Raw genomic sequence first — 24,637 nt, 5'->3', positions numbered from 1 at the left:
AATCGGAGATGGAGAATTGAGTGAGACGCAAGGTTACTTTGTGACACAACGCGCATGGAGGTTTCTGCTTAGAGATATATGCTTAATGAGCCACGACGCTATCTATTCAATAAACAACTACCCAATAATCTATATAAAACTCCCGTGCAAAGTGAATGTTTGTGTATGAGACTTGATCACACTTCATCGCCAAATCGAATCTCTCTTCTGACAGGCGGCGTCTCATCACCAGCGTGTGTAGGTCCGTGTGGCTCAGCACGAAGACTTCGACCACCAGTAATGACAATTGGTCCACTCGGTCTGCGAGGGGTATCGTTGTTGCGACCAAAGTACTTCCCAACGAATGGGATTCTTCGTCGAAGCGAATCATCTGGAGCATTGATCACACTATCACTGACCGCTTGACTCAATGTCCTGGGGACGAAATATCCTAGTTTTCCAACTGGGATACTCAGACCGTGGACAATCTAATATTTTGTCAGTATTTGGAACGTTATCTTCCAGTGGGCGGTACTTACAATACTGCAAACCGCCAGAAACCAGACTATGATGCGCGTCTGCTCGGCGAAATCCTTGACATCACTTCTCGGGCGACCGTCTTCGTCGCTGAGATGCGTCTCAATAAACTCGACAGTGATAAAAAGGTAGAAGATAGCCGATACGCCAATCGGCCCAAAGAAGCCGACAAAGACAGCCTGCTTAACCTCTTCAATCTGGCGAATCCACTTGTGCATGGCGAATACCCAGGGAAGTCTCCTCAAGAGAAGAACACAGATACCCAGAGCCACAAGACGCCCAATGGAAATGACATTGTTGTTGTTGAAGTCGCTCCAGGGGATGTAAGCGCCGTACCACAAGAAGATTGTCACGTTGAGAAGCATATCGATGGTCGGCTGTAGTGAATCATCTTTGGTCTCGAGTCGGAACCAGTCATCCCATGTGAATACGTTACCTGCGATGAAGCATGCCAGCACATCATCTGTGCCGACCATACCGCATGTTCCCAGGACGAACAGCGCAAGCGCGATGGCAAACACGAGAAAACTCTCGCGATCAACGTAGTTGCGCTTCTCGGCAAAGTGAAGCATCTCTTTGCCAACCCAGCCCACCACAGCGCCGTATATTATGCTGAGAATGATGGTGTAGCCCCATGTCATACCAAACCAGAGACCCATGGCGTCGCCGGCTCCCCCGGACGTAGCGCCTGCGCCTGTGAACTTGATGAGATACAAAGCTAGGAACAGAAACGGATATCCAAGACCGTCATTGGCGCCTGATTCAGCCGTGATGAGGTACTGAAGATCCTGTGGAATATTGTGGTCTGCAAATTTGCCCTTGACAATCACAGCGCTGAGCACAGGGTCTGTAGGTGTCACGCAAGATCCGATAGCGAGGGCGTGAAGAAACGGAGGCTGGCCTGCCAATGCCCACACGAGAACACTGGTAGCTAGCCACATGGACGTCATGCCCGGGCCGAGGAGGAGAGAAATCGACTTCCATTCTTTAACGAGATACTTGCTCGGGAGCTGCACGCCCGCGAGAACAAGCTGGACACCGAGAACCAGGCGTGAAAAGTTGAGCGTTATAGCACTGAGGTCTGCTTCACAAGCCTCCCTCGAAAGAACACTGCAGCTAGCATAGTCTTCTGGTCGGATGAAGTTGGCACCATTGGGTCCAAAGGCAACGCCTGCTAAGAGTGAGATGACTGGAGTTTGTATGTTTATTAGTTGCTGCTGCCAAGAAATAGCCAAGAGATTTAGAGTCCGGGGTATATCTTACGGGCTTCAGATAGGTAGTAGTTCTCTTTGAGGAGGTATGAGACAAGACCAAAAAGAGAGATGAAGCCGCCCAGTAAAGCAACTACGATGTTGAAGTTTGTCGTCTGCAGAGGAATTTCCCAGATGCTGTGAGCCATTTTGTGTGTAACAAGATTGAGAAAGGAAAATGGACATGATGGGCATGACATACTACTACCTGCCCAGCTTCCTATCCACGTACTATACCTACTTGGGCATAGTGGACTTGTCAGTGGCCTTGGTACATATCCCTGGCGGTAAGTACCTATCTTGACCAATTAGATAATAGGAGCTTCATGCTAACTCGTTCTCATGAGATATAAGAAGAGCAGATGTACAACAACACGGAGTTTGTCGGATTGGGAGTCTTTACTCATGAATGGTGGCACTTTGTGAGACATCACTTGAACTAGGCCTTGTTTGACAACAAAGGCCTCATAGTTTTTGGATACCAATAGACGGTGTACAACAGAACCGAGGACACGGACACAGACTATTGTGATCACGATTAAACATAAAGAGGAAGAGAAACTTGCTTCGTGTCGCATCTAGTATCACGATGTTAAGCATATTCGAATTTTAGCGTCGACTTTTGCTTGTTTCATAGAGCTGATGGGCTTCGGATGCCGAATTATGTTCATGGCTGCAGGACCGTGTAACGAGACCTATAGAGGCCCTGGTAGTAGCCTTTGAAGTCGATATAGAAATACAAGTATATATAAATGCTCCATGTATAAGCTTTTGTAGCAATGCCTTCAATTCAGTGCCTCATTCGAACCATATCATAGATTAGATACTTCCCAAGTTATCCATCAACATGTCAGTCCCAGCGTTCAAATCTCCAGGCCTACTTATGACCATCATGTCCGCCACCGCTCTGCTCATAGCAGTGCTCTACCGCGGCTACAGAGCCCGTCGTTTCTACCGCGACCTGGTAAGATCAACCTCTTCCAACCAACAACCAGTATATCTAACTCATCTCAAAGCCCGGTCCTCCACATAGCTGGCTCTTGGGTCATATATCCATCCTGAAAAACATCGCACTGTCAATGCCTCCCAACTCAATGCCTCAGCTATACTACACCGAAATCGCCCATCGATACAACCTTGAGGGCATCTTCTACCTTGATCTTTGGCCCATCGGCCCAGGTCTAGTTATCATATCTGATCCGAAACTCATTGAGCAGGCCCATATCCCTAGGCCGATGGTTCCACATCCCATGACCAACACGTTCTTGGCTCCCATGGTGGGAGATGGAAATATTGCAACCAAAGGCGGTACGGAATGGAAGAAGCTCCACAATACCATGAGTCCTGCATTCTCGCGTGCACATGCCCATGGCATGGTGGGCGTTATGGTCGATGAGAGCAGACTGTTCAGAAGTAAGCTGGATAAACTTTCTGCGACAGGGCAGGTATTCTCCATGGAGGAGCTTGTAAGTAAGACCGTATTCGGAATAGTTTCCTGTCATATTTTCAATGTCGATTCGTATGCTCAAAGACAGAATCTAGCCGACATGAGAGAGATGGTCAACCTTGCAGAGGAAGAAGGAGATCCTCGCATTGCATACAATCCATTCATACAAGGTCCACGACGTCTGAGAAGGTATCGCATTCGACAAAGTCTCGAGGCTTCCCTTCTTGGTGTAATTTACAAGCGACTCGAAGCACTCGTTAGTGAAGGGATCGTTCCATCGAGACAAACCCCGACAAGCCTCCTTGATCTTATGCTTCGCGAGCATGTGGAGTTTGCGATAAGAGAGAACAGACAAAGTCGCAAGGGATTTGTGAGATTTCCTAGAGGCGAGGAAAAAGAGTTTCTCAGCCAGTGAGTTGTTTCTCTGGTTGATGTTCTCAATATTTCACAGCTAATATGTATCAAAGTATCAGGATTTTATTATTGGGTGGACATACCACAACAACAACCATTCTGAGCGTAAGTATTGACACCAAAAATTCGTGATTTCTACCAGTCTAACTTGTCTTTTCAGTATCTTTTCATGTTTCTTTCTAAAGCGCCACATATAGTTGACCAGATACGCCAAGAACACATCCAACAACTTGGGCCCAACCCTCAGGCCACGCTCATTGATAATCCAGACATGCTTTCCAAACTTCCATACACGGAAGCGGTTATCAAAGAGGCACTTAGGCTTTATCCTGTAGGGTCTAGTCTGCGACTAGGTCCGCCTGGCGCAACTGTTTACCACCAAGGCCGCCATCTCCCCATCGACAACAATCTCGTTATAATGACCAACGCCCACGGCATACACTACGATCCAAACATATACTCACAGCCCACAGACTTTCAGCCTGAACGATGGCTCAGCCAGAACAAAGCGCATCCAGGGCCGGGGTACTTTCGTCCCTTTGGGGGAGATGGGAGGTGGTGTCCTGGGCAGAACATCGCTATGTGCATGCTCAAGGTAATTGTGGTAATGACTATAGGTGATTACGTGTTTGAGTGCGCTGATTTAAAGCCCAATCGTAAGCCGAGGACTTTACATACAGACGTTGACGTGGTGTTTGGGGATATTGCTTTTCAGCAGCTTGGGCTAGAAGGGAGGCCTAGGGATGGGATGATGATGACTGTTAGGAAAAGAGCCTAAGCCCCCTGATGATCTTATCTTTTACTCGGGCAGAACGCTGCATGCACATGTTTCTTATTATACGAGTAGATGTGGTACTCTCGAAATGTCGAGTGTAAGATCTATTGGACATTCAACTATCTTTAACTTTTACCGCTGGCGTTGAAGCCACTTCCACAACTACATCATCTTCCAGAAAGACGCTTCTCAAGGTATCTAAAAGGCACATAAAACGCCGAACTCATCACAAAGGCAATCTCAAACCCGATATCGCCAGTCGTCTTGGCAATAGGTCCCGTCCACCAAGCCTGCGCCATGCACGGCACAACCAGAGCGTAGCAGATAACCCCCGCAGCGATGGCCGCAATACCCAGAGGCAGCTCAGAGGCAACGTTCCAGATAGCGTGGTCGTAGGACTCGTAGCGGCCCTTGCGAAAGACAAGATGCTCGACTGTGACGATTCCGATAAAAGAGGCGGACCAGTATCCAATCAGGGCGACAAAGTTCTCGAGGTTGACGAAGAAATCACGCTGGGCTCGAAGAGCGGTTGGGATGACGATGATAGTCACTACCACGGCAAAGGCGTAGCGGGGGATCTTGATAAGACCGGGGATGAGAGTCTGGAAGTTGAGTGTGATGGCGTACATTGTACCACCGGTGTTACCCAACAGCGTAAGAGACAGAATCACAACAACGAATTTGCCAAAGCCACCTGCACTCGAGAGCATAGCTGCAAGAACACCTCCCACGGCCGTCTCACCATACGCGGCCGACCACTCAGGAACGTTAGGTAAAGCCCCAGCAATAGCAGCACCAAGCGTCATGAGGAGAATAGTAGGTGTGACGAGACCAAGGTAAGAGTAGGCAAAGACGCGCCATGAGGGAACCTTGGGGTCAAAGTAGGTGGTGAGATCACTCGCGATAGCAGCCCAGGGGATCATATAGCTGGCGACAATCATGCCGAAACTAAGAACAGCCGATGCTGTCGCTGGTGTCGCGGGAGTTGCTTGCTTGGAGAGCTGTGAGCCGCCGCATCCTGTGGCAATAGTGATGGCGATGATGGCAGGGATGAAGGCATAGGTTTCGTAGTAATGCAAGACTTTGAAGCCGCAGAAGGAAATAAAGAGAGATAGGATTCCAATGATGACAATACCGACGTCGGGACTCAAGTGGCCGCTTGATACAGCAGAAAGACATTGGCCGCCGACGACAAAGATGATGACCATGAAGCCTGTAAGGGTGGCGAGGTTGAGCAAGACAGGAATAGAAACAAGGTATCGACTGTAGCATGTTAGTAGAATTCATGATACCTTTTCGTCTTGTTATATCTTACCCAAAACTATATCGTGCCTGAATCATTTGTCTCATTCCCGTCTTTGGTCCAAAAGTGGCGAGATAAGCAGGTCCAACTGTAGAAAAGAGGCAAAAGAAGAGGATGATAAGCGCAGAGTCTCTCAAGCTCAAACCATACACCAAAGGACCTAGCATTCCAAAAGTGATTCTATTCTCATTGTTAACAATCTCTTCTCTTTTTGTGCGTGTGAATAATTACTTACCCGAGAATGTTGGAATTAATGGACGCCCAGATGGTGAAAATATTGTAGAAGCGTGTTACCGTACGCTCTTCAACGGGAATAGGCTGGATACCCTTCTCTTCAACTCTCCCCATGCGAAGAGCCTTGTGGAATAGAGCTGCGGCCTTGAGGCTTTCCACATCGCTGTGGTCGTGATCATGGTCATCGTTGTCAACGGCCGGAGGCATGGTCCGGACCGGAACGGTCTTGTTCGTTGTATCAGTCATGTTATCTGGTGTTGACAACTCTTGAAGAGACACCCAAGGAGGTGAAACAAGAAAGACGATAGACAGGACAAGTCTCTCTTATGAGAAGAAACAAAAGTGAGTGAGTGAGTCTTATAGAAAGACTCATAGATTTGAATCATGCGAGACGTCGAAATCGGTGACCCCGGTCCCGGTCCCGGTGGTGCTCGGTTCCGCTAATTTTTTTCACTTGGAGTCAAGTCAGTCACTATCAGTCAACGTTAGTGAGCTTCTCGCTTCCATTGAACCAACGGGAATAGGAATATAGTGGTTTCCAATTCGCCAATCGCAGCTGAAGCTAGTCTTTGTTTGTTCAACCCTTTTTGCGGGATAAATATCGCCCCTCTATTGTGTGTATTTCGCCTCGGAAAACTAACCAGTGTTCAAGAGGCATATGCCTGATGTTTCCGTTGCTAGCCTTGTAGTACATGTACGGATGTTATTCTCTTGTGTATCATGTTGTGCGACGTTTGTGCAATGTAGTTGATGTTCTCATTGTTGTCTCTTGATCTGTCGTATCGAATGTTCGACAAATGTTCTGCCTTCTTCCAAAAGGCTGCCGATCATCTCAAAGTACAATCTGTGTGGCGGAAAAGCCTAAACCTGCCACCTGCAATTCCATTCGCCTCTTCATCCACGTTTCTGCAACCGCCAAGAAGGGTCTCGACCTCCACACAAGGAACAGCTCCCATCTTTGGACAAGCTCGACGATAATCTTGAGCTGCCCCGTGACTGTCAGATACAACAAGCCACTCATTATCAACGCTGACTCTTCTTCCCTCGGAAAAATCCCCCGACAGCGCCCATCAACCCTCCAAGGCCCTTCTCGTGACTATCTCCCACTAAACCGCCTCTGATCCACCCCGGTAGTTTGCCCCGGATCCGGTCTGTGCCATACCGTCGATCCACGAGCACTATCGCCGCGTAGTCGCCTCTGTGCCGGATTGCACGGCCGATACTCTGGTTGACGGCCCGCATGCAAGCGTTTTCGTAAAAGTCCCGTGCCGTCTGTTTCGCCTTGCTCACCGCTTGTTCCTGAGTTGTGCCCTGTGCTACGAGGTTGTTTCGCGTTGTTGTCTCAATGTACTCAATCTTGGCTTTCCAGTCCGGTGATGCGATGTTGGGATAAGGCAGACCAATAACCAACACGCAGCGACCAAGACGATCAGAGAAGTTGATGCCTTCAGACATCTTGCCGCCAACGACGCTGAGAAGAAGAGCGCCCTTTCCATTACTCTTTTCGCCTTGGATGGCGTCGGAGTACTCTTGCAGAACTTCTTCGCTTGATGCGCCTCTCGTTTCTTTGAACAGTGCTTTGCGCGTTCCTAATCGGTCCCAGACTGATTGTGTACTTGCGCCTTGACTCTTTTGCCAAACGGCGACTACCTCGTCAAGATATCCATAGCTGGGGAAGAAGATAACAACACCGTCCGGAACCAAAGAACAAAGGTTCAATATTGCAAGACCCAATTGAGTTATCATTTCTGTGTCGCCTCGCTTCTGGAAGCTGAACTCGAAAGGTGGTGCGCCGGGTCGTGGTGATGCTAGCGTCCAGACACACAGGTTCTCTGGCGGGATGACATGCCCGCAGCTTAGAGTTGTAACTTTGTCTGGCTCCAGCGAGGGGAACAGGTGGTCTTTGTAATCGTCAAACGGCGACATTGTACCTCCAGCAAGGATGACTGCTCGGGCGCTCGACGCGATAGATGAGAATGCATGAGTTGGTGATAAAAGCAGGTAAGAAAGTTGTATATCGGGGGTGCCTTTTATCTTTTGGTAGAAGATTCGACCTTCAGAACTCAGGTTCGTAAGGGCAATGAGAAATGATACCAAAGAGTGAAGCACTGGTGTACTTGATCTAGGCGTTTTTGTACCTGCCTCTTCACTCTCGACGTGGGATATATAACTCTCGATTTTGAAGGCGAGTTTCGAATCTTGAATATACTGTATCAGCTCAAACATGTTGATCTGATCAATACCCTTGGACCGTGTCAAATCATTGGGATCCACGATGCCGTGTTCTTGCTGTCGGAATGTTAGTAGTTGTCACACTAAAAGGAGAAGTGAAATGACCTTAAACTTGAGAGCACCGTCCATCCATTCGCTAAGTCCATCAATGACTCTTGCTACTCTCCCAACGTTGACTCGATTGACTCCTTTCAGCTTCTTACCAAACCTCTTGACATACACGCCCAGCATTCCACGACCTCTTCGTAGGTCGCTCAGCTTTATTTCAGCTGCATGCACGTTGGCCACTGCATCCATGATATTATGCGCTTCGTCAACGATGACAATACTGCCTTCCAATTTAACACCGAGAGCATCTCTTGCGCTTTTCTGCAATAACAGAGGGTAGGGAAGCGTGATGATCTCAGCACCAGGAAGGGCAGTTCGTGATGCATAGTAAGGACACACAGCAAGCGACTTGCCCAACTGATGAAGGTCTTCGATATCGGGCAACGTGGCCAAAGCCGAGTCGCGAAATTGATGAGTTTGTGAAAGTAGATCTTCCTTGGGAACAAAGGGACACTTTTGACCAGATTTCGGTTGTTGAAGTTCCGAACAGCGGTCGTTGATAGCTTGGACGGAGCCTAGCCGTGAGACCGCGGGATTGATGCATAATCTTTGCCGAGAAGACAATGGTAGAAGTTTGACCGCCTCAGTTTTCGTCTCTTCCTGCTTGGAAAGTGATGTCGGCAATGAAGGTGGGAATGAAGGACGACGAAGTTCAGTGATGAACTGCGAAAGCTGAGAATGTGTTCTTGACGTGTAATAGATCTATTGATGTTACTACAAGGCATTTACTGGTTATTAGAAACGCTCGCACCTTGATCGGTTCCTCTACGAGGTCGTCTTCTTCCTCGGGCTTCCTCGCCCCTCCCAGCCCGATACCTGCGAGGACTTCTCTCGTCTCCTTGCTCAACCCCGATAACGAATCTTGAGGGGTATCGTGTTGATCGTCAGGGTCGTCGAGCAACCACTCGGCATCCTCATCTTCTACGACGCGTGACCTACCACTAAGAAGTGAGTCTTCAACCCGACGGCGTTTGCGGGCGCGCTCTTCTTGGACTTTTTCTTTGAGACGGAGGGTTTCTAGACGCTTTTCTCGCTCTTCCCAGCGAGAGACGAGTTCTTCACGCTTGCGACGAAGTAGTTGCTCTACGAGCCAGGATGGTTCGTCTTTGTATGCTTCTGCGGATTCTTGGATTGAGGCTTCGAATTGATTGGATTTGTGATTCCGAAGCCACGTCAATGAAGCACAGATGAGTGAAAGTGACTTGCCCTGTTTGTTTTCTGTAAGTTACTATACTTCATCGTGCAACTAACAATGTCTCAACGGTGATGGGAGAACTTAAAAATGTTAGTTACTTACAGTGCCAGTTGGGCTCTCCAAGATACCAACTTGGCCATTTCCACTCTCCAAGACATCATAAACAGCCTTCATGAACTGTTCTTGGACATCATAAGGTGTGTATGGGTGATGAAAGTCCAGCTTTCCCATCTCACTCGTAATATTCTCCATGTCATTTTCCGCCATCTTGATCTTGATGAGATTGATAAGTTTGCTGAATAAACTTTAAAGATATCGCGTTGACCGCGTCTTAATGCATGAACTTACCCTTGACCTCTAATCCCCAGTGGATCCCTCACCGAGCTTCACCACGGTCAGAGCACGAGGTCACCTGACATGACATTCTGGAACGGAAGGTGCTCTGACCCACTCCTTCCGCACATTTTCTTTAGGGTTGACTTGCCCTTGCTGGATCGAAAAAAGTGTCAGGCTTTATCGAACATCACCACCCACTTCCAGCTTTCGACCTGTGAACACCGGAAAAGTCGACAATCACCCACAGCCGTCGCCATGCCTACCCGTTTGTCGAAGACCCGCAAGCAGTATGTCCTCATCCCCCTCGCTGTCGACGAGGTTGGTCGTTGAGAGAGACCGCGTCCGTTTTTGCTGTATTCTCGCTTCTGCGAGAGTCGGTTAAAATAGACCGCTGGAGCTCACAATAATCGCCCTTTGTCGGCGGCTGCTCTTCCACGACGAATCCCGACGAAATCGATTCGACGTATATAATATTGGAACATGTGATGGACTGACTTTTGTTTTCAGCCGCGGCCACGTTTCCGCCGGTAAGGGACGTGTCGGAAAGCACCGCAAGCATCCCGGTGGTCGTGGTCTTGCTGGTGGTCAGCACCACCACCGTACCAACATGGACAAGTACCATCCCGGTTACTTCGGAAAGGTTGGTATGCGATACTTCCACAAGCAGCAGAACCACTTCTGGAAGCCCATCATCAACCTCGACAAGGTACATACAACCCCGCGCGACTCGCCTGAATCGGTCGCAAAAATTTGCTTCTGTCCCTAACTAACTCTTTCTAGCTCTGGTCTCTCGTTCCCCAAGAGACCCGTGACGCCTACGTCAAGGGTGAGAAGAAGGACACCGTCCCCGTCCTCGACCTCCTCCCTCTCGGTTACTCCAAGGTCCTCGGAAAGGGCCGTCTCCCTGAGATCCCTCTGGTCGTCCGCGCCCGCTGGGTCAGCCGCCTTGCTGAGGAGAAGATCAAGCAGGCCGGTGGTGTCGTTGAGCTCGTCGCTTAAGCGAAGCATCGCAACTGTTCTGTAAATGCTTGAGGAGTCGGTTGGGCTTGTATGGGAAATTCTACAAACGGAAAACAAAACCTCTCCAACCCCGGTGAAGAACAAAGCCTGCGGGCACTGGAGAAGAAGAGGTCTTTCTGCGCTCGGAAAAGATGGGCCAGGGACCTAGGTCGGTCGGCTTCGGGCATTGCATCAGGGACTCTTGCACGGAGTTAACGAAATAAAAATCGATTTTCGCCCATGATTAAATGATAATTTTTTAAGTTAAAGCGTGAAGAACAACGCGTGACTGTCGTTCTATCTATGCCATCCGCTCATAGTATTGTTGCCAAATGGTTCATCAACAGATATCGCTGTCATGTTGGCTCATATATCTGCCAAGCCAACTACCAATTAACACCATACTCAAACCCAACGCCTATCCATGCATGCTATTATTACATCATATCATTTATACATTTGTTTCAATCAGTATTCCGCAGCCAATGCTTCCTCGTTGTATGCCCTTTGTTCAGCCTCTAGTTCGCCAATCTGAAGAAACTCATGTTCTAGCGCTTCGGCAGCTGTGATTCGCCTGCTGGGGTCCAGCTCCATGCACCACTCGAGAAAGCCGATAGCCATCTTCTCGTCTGGTGTCAAGGGCTTGTCCTCGCCTCGACATGTGCTCCACATGATAATCTTCTCCATTGAGAAGCCTCCCTGACCGACAGTAGGGATGCTGGTTTCGAAAACACAGCCATGGAGCAGACCTGCAGCCTTCATGCGCTTGGAGCCAAAAATGGTTGCTATCTCAATCATGGCTTCAACGTCATCTGCTGAATTGAAGAAAGGAAATCTCTTAGATAGAATCGTAAGGAGGATGACGCCTGCGGACCAGATGTCGATGGCTGTGCTTTGCTCTGTGCATTTGAATAGTACTTCAGGAGCACGGAAACCTCGAGTACCTGCACGATTGGCGCGACGGGACGAACGTGTGTCGGACTTGGGATAACCAGCTTGAGGCGTGGCAGCATTCTGGGCCCATACTGAGTTTGCTTGACGATGCTTGCGCACGTCCCGGCTCTCATGACAGAGACAAGGCTTGGCGTCGGAGCCTTCTCTTTCAGCAAGACCGAAATCAACAAGCACTCCCCGCTGGGTACCTGGGTCGTAAAGGAAGTTCGTAGGCTTGATGTCGCGGTGAAGAATCTTGTGGTCGTGCACACTCTTAAGAGCAGTAAAAAGTTCTCGCAGATAAACAGAGATTTCGGGGACGGTCAGATCGCGAAAGTATGTTCGGAAATCTCCGTGTCGGAAGTATGGGAGAATAGCCACGACTTGGTCTGTTTCTCGAAAGGCGGTGATCAGAGGGCAAACAGAGGGGCATTGGCGAAGATCGTGAAGCAGTTCCAGCTCGTTCAGAATGCGCGACGGACTGGATGTGACGTAAATCTTCTTGATGGCGACGTAACGTGCCTTGCGACGAGTACGTCGGACAGGACTTTCTGTTGAACTTGGAGGTGGCGTCCACTTTGACGAGTCTTCTTCGTAATCCCAACTGTTGTCGTAGTGGTCGTACATTATATCCTCTGCTTTGTAGACAGTTGAGAACGTTCCTGTAAGTGGTTGTCAGCATCAATTGGGAGCATTATAGGACGTGAGAGCCTGCATACCTTCACCGATACGTTTGATCAAACGGTACCGATTTCGAAAACCAGGAAAGTCACTTTGCAGCTTGTCCATGTCTGCTTGAACACTGCGGTCTACAGCTTCTTCTTCAGATTCCTCCTCTTCTGGTTCATCCTCTTCCTCTTCTTGGGGTTCGGGCTGTGGTTGGTGATGGGATGATTGATGAGGATGCCTTTGTTGCATGTGATGATTTTGGTACTGCTGAAACTCTCGGACGCCCTCGTCGTCTTCCATTGGCGCAGCCTCCTCGGTGCGCTCCTCTTCGGCCATCATCTCCGTATCTTCCGTCCTCAAGTCCTCGTGGATATCGAAACTCTCTTCCACATGTTGCTGAACCGCCGTTGTCATGGTATCGTTTTCGGTTTGAAATGGGACAGAATTGACTTTAAATGCTCCTAAAGTCAATCAAAACAAAAGAAGGTGAATCAAACAAAAAAGCAACGAGATCCTGTGATAGGTTGTTTAGAACAACAACTTTAGACCGGACTTTAAAGGTGCAATCGAGTTTTGGAGGGGCTGCGACAAGACAAGATCAGAGACAAAGACTCGAATTTAGGTGTGGTTACAGGGGTTTGGTAGGCCCAACGCGCTGGCTCTAGCGGGCACATGGCGGGGAAGGGTCCTGACTGGTCGCGTTGAACAAAACAAAAACAATCGTTGCCCAGGGTTTGACCATCCCCTCCAAGCAAATACCCTCCACCGACTCCATAGCATCAAGTGCGGGCTAACATCGTCAACAACAACAATATCGACGGATCCGGTATTGAACGGTGCACCCTTGGTCGCAGATACGGTCGACACATATTGGAGAACGGCTGACACTCTGATACTTTCATGATACCCCTCTTATTAGGCCTTTAACGTTTCTCACCGTTTCGCTTTGTCTTTCTATTGTCGCTCGCTTCTTTGCGACGACTCCTTCGAACTGCCCACCATGGATACTGTGGACTTTGATCTCAACGATGCTCTCAAGCACTACATGTCAGATCCGGCTAGCATTGCTACGCCCGAGGCTGACGGCGCTCTCTTCGACTGCGAAAACGACCCCGAGGCCCTCACTCTGCCGGTGGTCAACTCGGTTCTGAACCCCATTGTCGATGCAGTCGCCGATAACCCAGACGCAATCATGCGCGCCTCCAACATGGATTCGCTGCAGTTCCTTCTCAAGTTAGCCCCCATTTCCCTTCACCCGTCCCCTGATTCACCGACCTCGTTGGGACACAATTCTGAGCTAGAAAATCCCAGATACACCGCACACCTCCCTACCCACGCCCTCAGCAAGATCTTCGACCTGATCATGAGTGGCCTGAGTGCAGAGGCCGACTCTGTTCACTCCGATATCGACTCCCCCGACGAGCAGGACTCGGTCCCCCATCATAAGAGACTCCTCGAGATATACGGTTTCCTCCTGCAATGGACGATTGCTGCAGTCGAGACAAAGGCTGCCGAGAAGACGACAACAGCGCCCGTTGCTAGAGGTCGTGGAAAGCCCAAGAAGGGCTCTGCGAAGGATAAAGATGCGACTTGGGACTCGGCTACACAGCTGCAGGCGGCTTTGGAGATTATGTGCAAGGTCCTCAAGCTCAAGCTCTCCAAGATCTTCCTGACGACAAGCGAGAGAGATACCTTCATTGGTCTCCTCACACGGCCGGTTTACATGGTTTTGGAGAGTGAGCAGCGAGTCAAGACCACGGCTATCAGAATGCACTGCTTCAAGGTCCTTTGCATTGCTGTGAAGCACCACGGGCACGCATACGGTATGTATTGCGAGTCTTCAATGCCAAAATCCAAAAGACTCACAAATGATAGCGGCACAAATCAACATCATTCAAAACTTGACATACTTCGAACACTTGTCAGAACCCATGGCCGAGTTTTTGCACATTTTGGCCGAGACATACGACTATCCTCAGCTGGCTGATGAAGTGCTGCGTGAGATTAGCAACAAGGAGTTCAACTCTAATGATACCCGAGGACCCAAATCAGTTTCTTCCTTCATAGCTAAGCTATCCGAGCTAGCCCCTCGGTTAGTGATTAAGCAGATGACGATGCTTGCGAAGCAACTAGACAGCGAGGTGAGTAGCCAAATTCTGTTGCGATCTTGTGGCTGACAAGTGTAGTCATACACTCTCCGATGCGCATTAATTGAGGTTTGCGGAAACATGGTCGCCTATCTCAGCAAGCAAGATGAGCGCAGCGAGAACCACAAGTCTCAGCTCAACGCCTTTTTCGATGTGTTGGAGGAGCGATTCCTGGATATCAACCCCTATTGCCGATGCAGGACACTTCAAGTGTATATGAAACTATGCGATCTTGCTCAGAAATTTCCCAAGCGACGACAAAAGGCAGCTGAGCTTGCATGCAGGAGTTTGGAGGATAAGAGCAGCAATGTCAGGCGTAACGCCATCAAACTATTGGGTACCTTCATCAAGACCCATCCATTCACAGTCATGCACGGCGCACAGCTCTCTCGAAAGGAATGGCAAGCTCGTTTGGACAAGGTGGAGGAGGAACTGGATGCTCTCAGGCCTCCTCCTGGTGTCCCTGGCTTCGGCAGCGACCAAGCGAACACTACGGTCGATAACGAACTTCTGGACGAGGCCACACAACTTGCTTCTCCTCAGAAGCCTACGCAGATGACAGAAGAGGACAAGGCGGCCGCTATCCAAAAGGCTCAGGAGGAGGCTGCCACCGGTGAGGCCATCGAGAAGCTCACCCTGACCAGGAGATATTACAACGAAGCAATCAAGTTCATCGAAGTCATTGACGAGGCCACTACCATCATTTGCCAACTGCTCGGTTCAAGGAACAAGAGTGAAGTCATTGAGGCCATTGACTTTTTCGAAGTTGGCGACGCCTACAACATTGAGCAGAACAAGGTCGGTATCCGACGTATGCTTCGTCTCATCTGGACCAAGGGCAACAGCGACGAAGGCAAGGGTGTCCAGACACACCTGATCGAATGCTACAAGCGACTCTTCTTCGAGGCCCCTGACTCCTTCAGCCCTAACGACGCAGCGAACTACATTGCGCGAAACATGATCAGTTTGACCTTTGGCGCCACACCAGCGGAGCTCACTTCTCTTGAGCAGCTTTTGGCGACAATGATGAAGGGCGGCATGATTCCCGAGGTTGTTGTCAACAAGTTATGGCAGGTTTACGGTGTCCAGAAGCGGGAGATCTCTCGTACTCAACGACGAGGTGCCATCATTGTTCTGGGAATGCTCGCCACAGCGAACCCGGAAATTGTCGTTGGTGAGATGGAGACTATGCTCCGAACTGGTCTTGGTGCATACGGACGTAGCGATCTACAGCTGGCCAAGTTCACCTGCATCGCCTTGAGGCGAATCAATCCCACAGGACGACAGGCAAAGGACTCGACCGTCAAGTTCTCACGACTACCTAATGACCATGCTGTGTCAGTGAGACTGGCTGCTATCACTGAGGTTCAGTCGGATAGCAAGGAGTGGTATGGTGTAGCTGAGCAAGCCATCAGTGCCATCTATGCTGTCTCCAAGCATCCCGATACTCTCTGCTCAGATCTGATCCGACGAAAGGCAAGACAGGTGTTTGGACAGTCTCGTTCGCCGCCGTCCTCGCAACCCAACTCTCGACCTGGATCTCGTGATGAGACAAAGCCTGTGCCAATGGAAGACCAAATCCAGAGTCAGCTTCAGTCCCAAGGTGAGAAGCACAAGAAGCGTGATAATGCTATCGCTCTGTCACAGCTTCTCTTCATTGTTGGTCACGTCGCTATTAAGCAGATTGTTCACCTTGAGCTTTGCGAACTCGACTTTAAGCGCAGAAAGCAGGAGAAGGAGAAGGCAACACCCGCCAAGAATGATAAGGATAAGGAGGATGCAGACGAGTTGGACCTGATCGGAGGAACAACTGAAGACGACTTTACAGAAGCTATGGCGCATATTCGTGAGCGAGAACTTTTGTACGGCCCCAGCTCATTGCTGGCTGTTTTTGGTCCTCTGGTATCTGACATTTGCGCCAACAACACAACATACGCCGACAAGGGACTTCAAGCCGCTGCGACACTGTGTCTCGCCAAGCTCATGTGCGTATCTGCAGAATACTGTGAGACCAACCTACCGCTGCTCATCACCATTATGGAGCGATCACCCAACGCGACAGTCCGAAGCAACGCTGTCATTGCCCTTGGAGATATGGCTGTTTGCTTCAACCACCTCATTGACGAGAACACCGACTTCTTGTACCGTCGACTGGCGGATGACGACGCGTCGGTCAAGCGAACATGTCTCATGACGCTGACATTCCTGATTCTCGCTGGACAGGTCAAGGTCAAGGGTCAACTTGGTGAGATGGCCAAGTGTCTTGAGGATGACGATCGCAGAATTGCGGATCTCGCGAGAATGTTCTTCACGGAGCTCAGCACCAAGGATAACGCTGTGTACAACCACTTTGTTGACATGTTCAGTCTGCTCAGTGCTGGAGACAACATGGATGAGGACAGCTTCCGTAGAATCATCAAGTTTTTGCTTGGCTTTGTCGAGAAGGTATGTTGCAAATATAAGATGGACGAAACAATCACTAACGCGTCAACCAGGACAAGCACGCCAAACAACTGGCAGACAAGCTCGCTGCTCGACTTGGCAGATGCGAGACTGAGCGACAATGGAACGACGTTGCATATGCGCTGGGTATCCTACAACACAAGAACGAGGAGATCACCAAACTGGTGTCTGAAGGCTACAGGGTCGTTCATTCGTCGGCATGAGTATATTAAATGTTTTGATGTTCATATAGGGAATGGGTACAATGATGGTATGAGTGATGCTATATGGGATGTAACGACGGCTATGTATAGACGGTTGGTCTCGGTGGGAGGTCATTTATTGTGTTTTTGCGATAGATACCAGTGTTTTGAAGAATTTTGGTATTTTCAATTTGTGCTGCCTCCACTTTTAACGATGATTGTTGTTGATGAAATGTTGAGGTGAGAGTTGATGATGTTTTGGGTGGGTTCGTGTTGTCATTTGGTGTTTCACCACTTTTGATGACAAATCCTCCGACACGCACGAACACGACACCGTAGGTTCCGTAATGCGAGGCGAAGTGATTGTACACCTATGAAAAGAACCGGAAGGTATCGTGGGCGCGTGACTCAATAGTGCACGATACCTCAAACTGGTGATAATATTACAAGCTCGAATTGATCTAGGGTAACCTCTGGACACGCCACCAACTGAGACCACCGACCCTCTGGGCCCCACACAAGGTGTTTTAGTGATAGCCTCGGCCAGGAGCTCCGTCATGGATTGAACAAAGGAGTGAGTAATAAAGACTTGGATTGAGGAGGGATTGGGTTGGTGGTGGTTATGATAACTAGTTGATATGATATGGTACTCTCTGAGTTGGGAAAGCCTCTTCATCCGCGAATATAAAAGTATGAGCTTCTCTCTAGTCCAAGCTATTGATGAATGAATGATGTGACAGAACTGACAGAAGCTGATCTCTGCAGTCGCTCGCTCCAGGTACAAAAAGGGCGGGTCTTCCCACCTTTGTTAGGTCTCTTTTTTTTTGTCACGGCAGTTGTCAAGCCATCATAGGACGAAACCAACAAGAAACCTGGTATTATTCTCGAGTACCCGATTGGTTCTTTTTTATTTCATGGTATGTTTTTATCTCCCTTTGCCAAAGGATATCTAATACTGATGTTCATTTATAGCAGCCGCGTTATCTATTAAGAACCTCTGTCTTGATCAGCTCTCTTGGCTGACACAATTCTGTACACACATATTCCCCCCCGCGTTTGGTGTGACGACACACTTACTTTTGACCCCTCCTGTCGCCATCTTTTTTAAGAGAGAGTCGCATTCTTTGTTGCGGAGCTTTGCTTGCTCTCTTATACAAAGAAGACAGACCAACAAGCAGACAAACATTGGACTTGAATGGTGGACTTTGTTTACTCTATTTCTTTCTTCTTTTTCTTTGACCAATCATAATTAAAGGAAAAGAGATAGTATTAAACAAGAGTTACTATCAATTCTGTGCAATTTGCATTCTCTCTCACCATTCATACAAACATCATCTGTCACTTTGCATCTGCTTTACCCAGAGCTTGGACCAAACGATCGCGATCGTGAATCCAGAACCCGAACCCAGAACCCCACCCGCGCCACCAATTACGCGCCGGGATTACGTTCCAGCGCTCTCCGGCCTCTGAAGCACACCCCACGTGATCGCTCTTTTTAGTGGTTGCAAGCAGTAACTACAAGGAAGGAACCCGCTGGACCGCGCTATAGTGACCTACCCAGAGCCCCAGAGCTGAGCTGTGCCAGTTTAGTGCGTCACCTTTGTCACTCTTGCGCAAGCTTCCTCTGAAGCATCAAAGAACGGTCCCGAATCTTAACAAACCATAAAAAGGCGCCAATAATCGAATCTCGTTCTATTCTATTCTTACACCGATATTTAATCCGCCACCATCACGAGTCCACGCATTCATTGTCCATTGACGACTCCACCACGCGATTCTCGACTTGCTAACTTGCACGTGCGATTCGCCTGCGCGCTGCCTGAACTTAACTTTCGCTTTGTCGCGACGCTTTCTCATGAGGCCATGAAGACGTCGCTACATCCGCATTGTGAACGCCCCTGGCCTCGGATCTCGAAAGATTAAGACTTCAAATTTCTCACGCTATCTTTATCAGAATTTAGACATACCATTAGGTGCCTAACCACCGACATATACCACAATGTACGACAAATTGGTCCCCCTAGGCTCGCGCCTACATTACCCCATCATCATCACGAAACTCCTCAAGAAACCCGGCGATTCGATCAAGAAGCAGGAAAGCATATTCGAATACAAGTTCAACTGGAGGCGCAGGGTCAACGAAGATGACTGGCAGGACGAAACCACATATACCGAGTTTGACAGTCCCGCCGAGGGCAAGCTCAAGCAATGGCGCATCCGCGAGGGTCAGCAGGTCGCCGCCGATTCTCCCTGCCTGATCGTCGAAGAGGCTTGCGGTCATGAAGTTCAGGTCCAGGGTCTCTGCAGTTTGTGCGGCGCAGACATGACCGAGATCAACTGGGCCAGCGATAACCTCGATACGGATCGCGCCATGATCAACATGAGCCATGACCAGACCGTCCTCAGAGTCAGCGAGAGCGTCGCCACAAAGGCCGAGCACGAGAACCAGAAGCGCCTACTCCGACAACGGAAGCTGAGCCTTGTCGTCGATCTCGATCAAACCATCATCCATGCTTGTATCGAGCCTACCATCGGCGAGTGGCAGCGCGACCCCTCAAATCCCAACCACGACGCTGTCAAGGATGTCAAGAGTTTCCAGCTCAATGACGACGGTCCTCGCGGCGTTACTAGTGGTTGCACATATTATATCAAGCTCCGACCTGGATTGATGGAATTCCTCGAGGAGGTTTCCAAGATGTATGAGCTGCACGTCTACACGATGGGAACACGCGCATATGCACTCAACATCGCTAAGATCGTCGACCCCGACAAGAAGCTCTTTGGTAACCGTGTTATCAGTCGAGATGAAAACGGTAGCATTACATCAAAGAGCTTACAACGACTATTCCCTGTCAGCACAGACATGGTTGTCATTATTGACGATCGTGCAGACGTGTGGCCAATGAACCGGCCCAACCTGATCAAGGTGGTGCCGTACGACTTCTTCAAGGGCATTGGCGACATCAACTCCAGTTTCCTGCCCAAGCGACAAGATACCCTCCCCATTCTCAAGGCAAAGCCTGTGGATAATGGCCCAAAACTGGCCCCCAAATCTTCACCAATGGACGAGCTTGTGAAGATGAGTAGTGGAGATGACGCAGCTAGTTTGAAGATCCAGGCCGAGGAGCAGGAGAAGACGTTGGAGAAGCAAATTAAGGAACGACCATTGTTGCATATGCAGGAGGAGCTCGACAAAGAAGACGACCAACAAGAAACTAGCACCGCCGATTCATCAGCGATCCACCACCGAAATGTACTTGTCGATGACGACGAGGAACTTATTGCTCTCCAAGACCACTTAACTGACCTGCACACCGCCTTCTACGAGACATACGATAGGAGACGAACGGAGAGAAAAGACAAGGAAGAAGGAACACACCCGCCCCCGCACAGCAAATCCAAGAGAAGGCCATCTGTCGACGATGGAGTTGACCTGTCCATGGTTCCAGACGCAGGAGATATCCTTGACGAACTCAAATCCAACGTATTGTCTGGTCTTGTGATCGTGTTATCTGGTCTAGTACCCCTTGGTGTCAGAGTGGAGGAGTCTGAGATAGGATTACAAGCTCAGAGCTACGGCGCCCAAGTCTTGGATACAGTATCAAAGCGAGTGACACATCTTGTCGTCTCATCAGCACGTCCCAGGACAAAGAAGGTGCAACAGGCAGCCAAGATTGCCAGCATCAGAATTGTCAACCAGAACTGGCTCATTGACTGTCTAAGTCAATGGAGGAGACTTGATGAGCGTCCATATTATCTGGATATCCTCGACGCTGATAGGGAGAGAGGGATAGATGATATTACGGAAGTCACCTCAGAAGCTGAAGAAGCCGAAGATGCACAAACGGGTCAAGAGCTCAAGGACTTTGACTGGGGCGAGGCTGAGGATGAACTTGCCGAATTCATGGACGACGATGACGATGACGACGACGAAGGCAGTGTTGCCGCAACCGTGACAGAATCCGACGTGGAGACTGTGGATGGAAACAATAAGCAGACACTCAAACGCAAGGCAGATGCAGAGGAATCAGACGACGACGGAACTGCAAGCATAGGCGAGAGTGTCTTGGCTAAGAAGCAACGCCTAGCTCGAAACCGCGGCGCATCCAGCCTGCGATCAATACAGACGCCCAACGGCGACGACACAGAAGACGGCAGTCTCCCCACGCCCGTGCCAACAGGCGACGAGGCGGCCGAAGATAGGGATAAGGGGCAGACCGTCAATCCAGATGATAGTGCAGATTTCGACGACGACGAGCTGGAGAGGGAGTTGCTGGCGGAGCTGATGGCAGGTTAGGGGTCTATTGAACTTGAAAGAAAGCTCAATGTGGTAGGAGTAAGGCGCTACATAGGATGGAATATTATTTCTGGTAACATAGCAAAAATTCTGACATATTTTGTAATGCCTATTCAAGACAATGTCAAATACACGTCTGAGAAAGTATCCAGTTCACGATGTTTAATGTTGATGTCACATTTTCTATCTAATCTTGCTCTTGATTGAGGATCATAATCGATGATGGAGCAGACAATCAAGATCTGGAAGGCTGATCGTCTTTCAGTTGCCATGAATAAGCGTCAATAAAGATCGAGAATTGGTTGAGTTATTCATGGAGCAAATGTTCTGGACGGGATGCTCCGATTTGAGGCTTGAATCAATTACGCAGGGACGGGAGATATCATGGCCGAGTCAAGATTAAGACAGGGATACTCTATTATCCCGTACTAACAGTCTTCCGCCAATTTTGGGTATAGCCGCGATAGTTTGCGCTACTACAAAAACCCGGTCTCTGTCGGTGCATCATCCTCCCGCTTCATCTACCAAAGTCTCACAAAGCAGACATATCATGACGCCAAATGAATAACCTGTGATTACAAATGACTAGGATAAGTAAATTAGAATGGCATGTAGAACGTGTATATAAGGATGGCTCGGTCTGTTCAATTGAGTGTTCCTCATCAGCGACTCTCTTACACTTGGACAAGCACATCTTGAGCTACTACTCCTATCCAATTTGACGGATCAAACATCTGAAAACCTTCAAGATGGTTTCATACAACGGCTTTGACTCTACTACCGATGTCCCCGACCTCTCGGGAAAAGTTATTCTTGTCACCGGAGGTAAGACCACAACTACTTCTTGAACCAAGATATATCGACTAACAATACTAGGAACTTCTGGTCTTGGTAGATCAGCTATTACTACACTCGCAGCCCACAATCCCTCGCATATTTACTTCACCGGCCGGTCCTCCAGCGCCGCAGAATCTCTCATCAAAGACATCTCTCCCATCTCTGCAACATTCCTCGAATGCGATCTCACTTCCATCGCAAACATGCACGCTGCAGCAAAGAAATTTAAACATGATCGTCTAGATCTATTCATCGCGAATGCTGGAGTAATGGCTGTTGATGGTCTCACCAAGGATGGACTTGAGTTACAGTTTGGCGTTAACCACGTTGGAAATGCAACGCTCTTTATGGCTCTCCTGCCAATTATGCTCAAAACTGCTGAAAAGCCAAACAGCGATGTACGATTCGTTAGTCTTACTTCACTTGGTTACAGAGGTCATCCCAAGAATGGCATCGAGTTTGATACGCTGCATTCGAAGCAGGAGGATATGTCCTTTGGAACGTGGGGTCGCTACGGACAGAGCAAACTTGCGAATATTGTTTTTGCAAAGGAGATTCAGAGACGTTATCCCAAGATTACAAGCGTCGTTGTTCATCCTGGTGTTATTGCTACGGGGTTGGTCACCGAGTTGAGTTTCTGGAAGAGGATGTTGGTGTACGTGACCAATCCACGGATGATGACGGTCGAGCAGGGCGGATTGAACACCGTCTGGGCAGCAACATCTGGCGATGTGAAGAAGGGAGATGAGAAGGTTGCGTTTTACGAACCTGTTGGGAAGGGCAATGCGGGCGATGAGATGTGCTTTAGTGGAGAGTTGGGTAAGAAACTGTGGGAGTGGACGGAGAAGATTAACAGCACCAAGATGTAAACGTTCTTTTGTCTTTTTCACAGTTAGTCAATATAAAGTTATGCATAACCCTTTCAATTCCAGACGTGGGTTGTATAGAACCACTTTGTCAAAAACATATATACACAGCACATGGCACCCGAATTCCTTTCTTATTGTTGCATTCTTAGTTTGTGGTAGGAGGAGGGGTGACGGCAAAAGTCGGCCTCACGAATCTGCTTGCCGTTAGTACATGACACAACGGTAGAATAAACAGGTAAACGTACCGGTTGCTGTTGTAAACCTTGGCGTTGTCGCCCAAAAGCTCCTTCTCGCGCTTCTGGTCGGCTAGGTATCGTCGAACCTGATCACGATCCTCTTCGGCTTGGAGGACGGGGATGAGGTTGATGCGAGCCCACATCTTTTCACGACCGAGTTCGCTGTGCGGGTGTTAGTACTGGCTCGTTGTTCAGTAGACAGAAGATGTACTTCATTTCGCGCATGCCGCCGATCAGCTTGTACCAGCCATAGCCCATAACGGCGCCCATGCCGAGGAGGAGGATACCGGGACGGAGACCCCTGGCGGGGAGGTTTCGCTGGAAAAAGGTCAGCGGTTTGATTCGTGATGCAATTCCTTGTTTGTGGTCGTTGTATGTTGTTTGTTCTTTTGTTGAATTGTGGTGTAGTCCCGCCTTCCGAAGCTTCCTGACCAAGCCAATTGATGTCGAAAATATCCTCAAACACCACATTCCACTTCAACCATCCGCTCCGACTCTTCAGGCAAACGCACCTTGTACTGGACGGGCTCGTACCCGCCCTTGGGGGGCATATCTTGAGCCATGGTGGGCTAATCTCGTTGAGTTCGGTCGTGGGCTTTATTGTGTACAAGTCAATCCGTCCAGTGGTCTCGTGTCCCTCGTGCTGGACGGGCGATAGTCTCGTGTCGTTCGTGGGCGGGAGAATGGGTTTGTTTTGCGGTTTCGTGAGGTGATTGATTGAAGCTGCCAAACGAATTCCAGTTGCACTTGCCGTATTACGTAAGGATGCTGGAGGAGCTTAAAGCCCGGGGTAAAACCGCTGTTGGACAAGGTTACGTAAGCGGGCATAATGAAGCATGACAGAAATAGTAGATCGGATTTAGTGAGCAAGTAGCACAAGTTCGTTATTCTGGCCTGCCTAGTGGGTAGCAGAACGGCTGGCCTCCTAAGTCTTAGGGTATAGAAATAAGTAGTCTAAGAAGCATCGTCTAAGTGACATAAACTGCCCTAACAATTTTGTCTCTTATGCTCGGTATACGGTTGGTGATAAGAAGGAAATGCTGGGATTAGCTTCAGTCGTCTTCTTCTCCCTTCACTTTATCTCGTTTGGAGTGGCCTCAGGGTATCAGAAAAATTGGCCGCTGGAAGCATAAAAGACGAAATTAGTAGATCAGCTTATGCTACTTAGACTATGCCCTTTAGGCTATTTATTTTT

General features: G+C 49.1%; 10 protein-coding genes across 10 annotated transcripts, besides 2 other annotated features; 5 read left to right on the top strand and 5 right to left on the bottom strand.

Moving 5' to 3' along the window:
* Positions 1-176: 176 nt before the first annotated feature.
* FPSE_10008 (uncharacterized protein) lies at positions 177-1,915 on the bottom strand (the record flags this gene model as incomplete). The annotated part of the gene is made up of 3 exons (XM_009263125.1): positions 177-467; positions 519-1,705; positions 1,780-1,915. The coding sequence occupies 3 exons, from the start codon at positions 1,913-1,915 to the stop codon at positions 177-179; spliced, it is 1,614 nt and encodes a 537-aa protein (XP_009261400.1).
* A 698-nt stretch (positions 1,916-2,613) lies between these two features.
* FPSE_10007 (uncharacterized protein) lies at positions 2,614-4,405 on the top strand (the record flags this gene model as incomplete). The annotated part of the gene is made up of 5 exons (XM_009263124.1): positions 2,614-2,730; positions 2,783-3,232; positions 3,302-3,624; positions 3,687-3,732; positions 3,833-4,405. 5 exons carry the CDS (start codon positions 2,614-2,616, stop codon positions 4,403-4,405), a joined length of 1,509 nt encoding a protein of 502 aa, XP_009261399.1.
* Positions 4,406-4,569: 164 nt separating this feature from the next.
* FPSE_10006 (uncharacterized protein) lies at positions 4,570-6,185 on the bottom strand (the record flags this gene model as incomplete). Its single annotated transcript, XM_009263123.1, has 2 exons — positions 4,570-5,665; positions 5,941-6,185. 2 exons carry the CDS (start codon positions 6,183-6,185, stop codon positions 4,570-4,572), a joined length of 1,341 nt encoding a protein of 446 aa, XP_009261398.1.
* A 777-nt stretch (positions 6,186-6,962) lies between these two features.
* On the bottom strand, positions 6,963-9,741 carry FPSE_10005 (uncharacterized protein; the record flags this gene model as incomplete). Its single annotated transcript, XM_009263122.1, has 4 exons — positions 6,963-8,228; positions 8,277-8,981; positions 9,031-9,486; positions 9,577-9,741. 4 exons carry the CDS (start codon positions 9,739-9,741, stop codon positions 6,963-6,965), a joined length of 2,592 nt encoding a protein of 863 aa, XP_009261397.1.
* A 324-nt stretch (positions 9,742-10,065) lies between these two features.
* On the top strand, positions 10,066-10,809 carry FPSE_10004 (uncharacterized protein; the record flags this gene model as incomplete). Its single annotated transcript, XM_009263121.1, has 3 exons — positions 10,066-10,097; positions 10,318-10,516; positions 10,591-10,809. The coding sequence occupies 3 exons, from the start codon at positions 10,066-10,068 to the stop codon at positions 10,807-10,809; spliced, it is 450 nt and encodes a 149-aa protein (XP_009261396.1).
* Positions 10,810-11,277: 468 nt separating this feature from the next.
* Positions 11,278-12,825, bottom strand: FPSE_10003 (uncharacterized protein; the record flags this gene model as incomplete). Its single annotated transcript, XM_009263120.1, has 2 exons — positions 11,278-12,404; positions 12,462-12,825. 2 exons carry the CDS (start codon positions 12,823-12,825, stop codon positions 11,278-11,280), a joined length of 1,491 nt encoding a protein of 496 aa, XP_009261395.1.
* Positions 12,558-12,605: a repeat region.
* A 586-nt stretch (positions 12,826-13,411) lies between the features above and the next one.
* FPSE_10002 (uncharacterized protein) lies at positions 13,412-17,224 on the top strand (the record flags this gene model as incomplete). The annotated part of the gene is made up of 4 exons (XM_009263119.1): positions 13,412-14,234; positions 14,287-14,552; positions 14,598-17,003; positions 17,054-17,224. The coding sequence occupies 4 exons, from the start codon at positions 13,412-13,414 to the stop codon at positions 17,222-17,224; spliced, it is 3,666 nt and encodes a 1,221-aa protein (XP_009261394.1).
* Positions 17,225-19,202: 1,978 nt separating this feature from the next.
* On the top strand, positions 19,203-21,500 carry FPSE_10001 (uncharacterized protein; the record flags this gene model as incomplete). The annotated part of the gene is made up of 1 exon (XM_009263118.1): positions 19,203-21,500. One exon carries the CDS (start codon positions 19,203-19,205, stop codon positions 21,498-21,500), a length of 2,298 nt encoding a protein of 765 aa, XP_009261393.1.
* Positions 21,111-21,136: a microsatellite.
* A 749-nt stretch (positions 21,501-22,249) lies between the features above and the next one.
* Positions 22,250-23,206, top strand: FPSE_10000 (uncharacterized protein; the record flags this gene model as incomplete). Its single annotated transcript, XM_009263117.1, has 2 exons — positions 22,250-22,325; positions 22,377-23,206. 2 exons carry the CDS (start codon positions 22,250-22,252, stop codon positions 23,204-23,206), a joined length of 906 nt encoding a protein of 301 aa, XP_009261392.1.
* Positions 23,207-23,351: 145 nt separating this feature from the next.
* FPSE_09999 (uncharacterized protein) lies at positions 23,352-24,005 on the bottom strand (the record flags this gene model as incomplete). The annotated part of the gene is made up of 4 exons (XM_009263116.1): positions 23,352-23,400; positions 23,452-23,604; positions 23,654-23,760; positions 23,955-24,005. The coding sequence occupies 4 exons, from the start codon at positions 24,003-24,005 to the stop codon at positions 23,352-23,354; spliced, it is 360 nt and encodes a 119-aa protein (XP_009261391.1).
* Positions 24,006-24,637: the final 632 nt, after the last annotated feature.

The sequence above is a fragment of the Fusarium pseudograminearum genome, chromosome 4, assembly GCF_000303195.2.
Source record: "Fusarium pseudograminearum CS3096 chromosome 4, whole genome shotgun sequence".
In the NCBI taxonomy this organism is placed as follows: domain Eukaryota; kingdom Fungi; phylum Ascomycota; class Sordariomycetes; order Hypocreales; family Nectriaceae; genus Fusarium; species Fusarium pseudograminearum.
The sequence above is the reverse complement of the archived record's forward strand: the minus strand, read 5'-3'. Positions and strand labels throughout refer to the sequence as shown.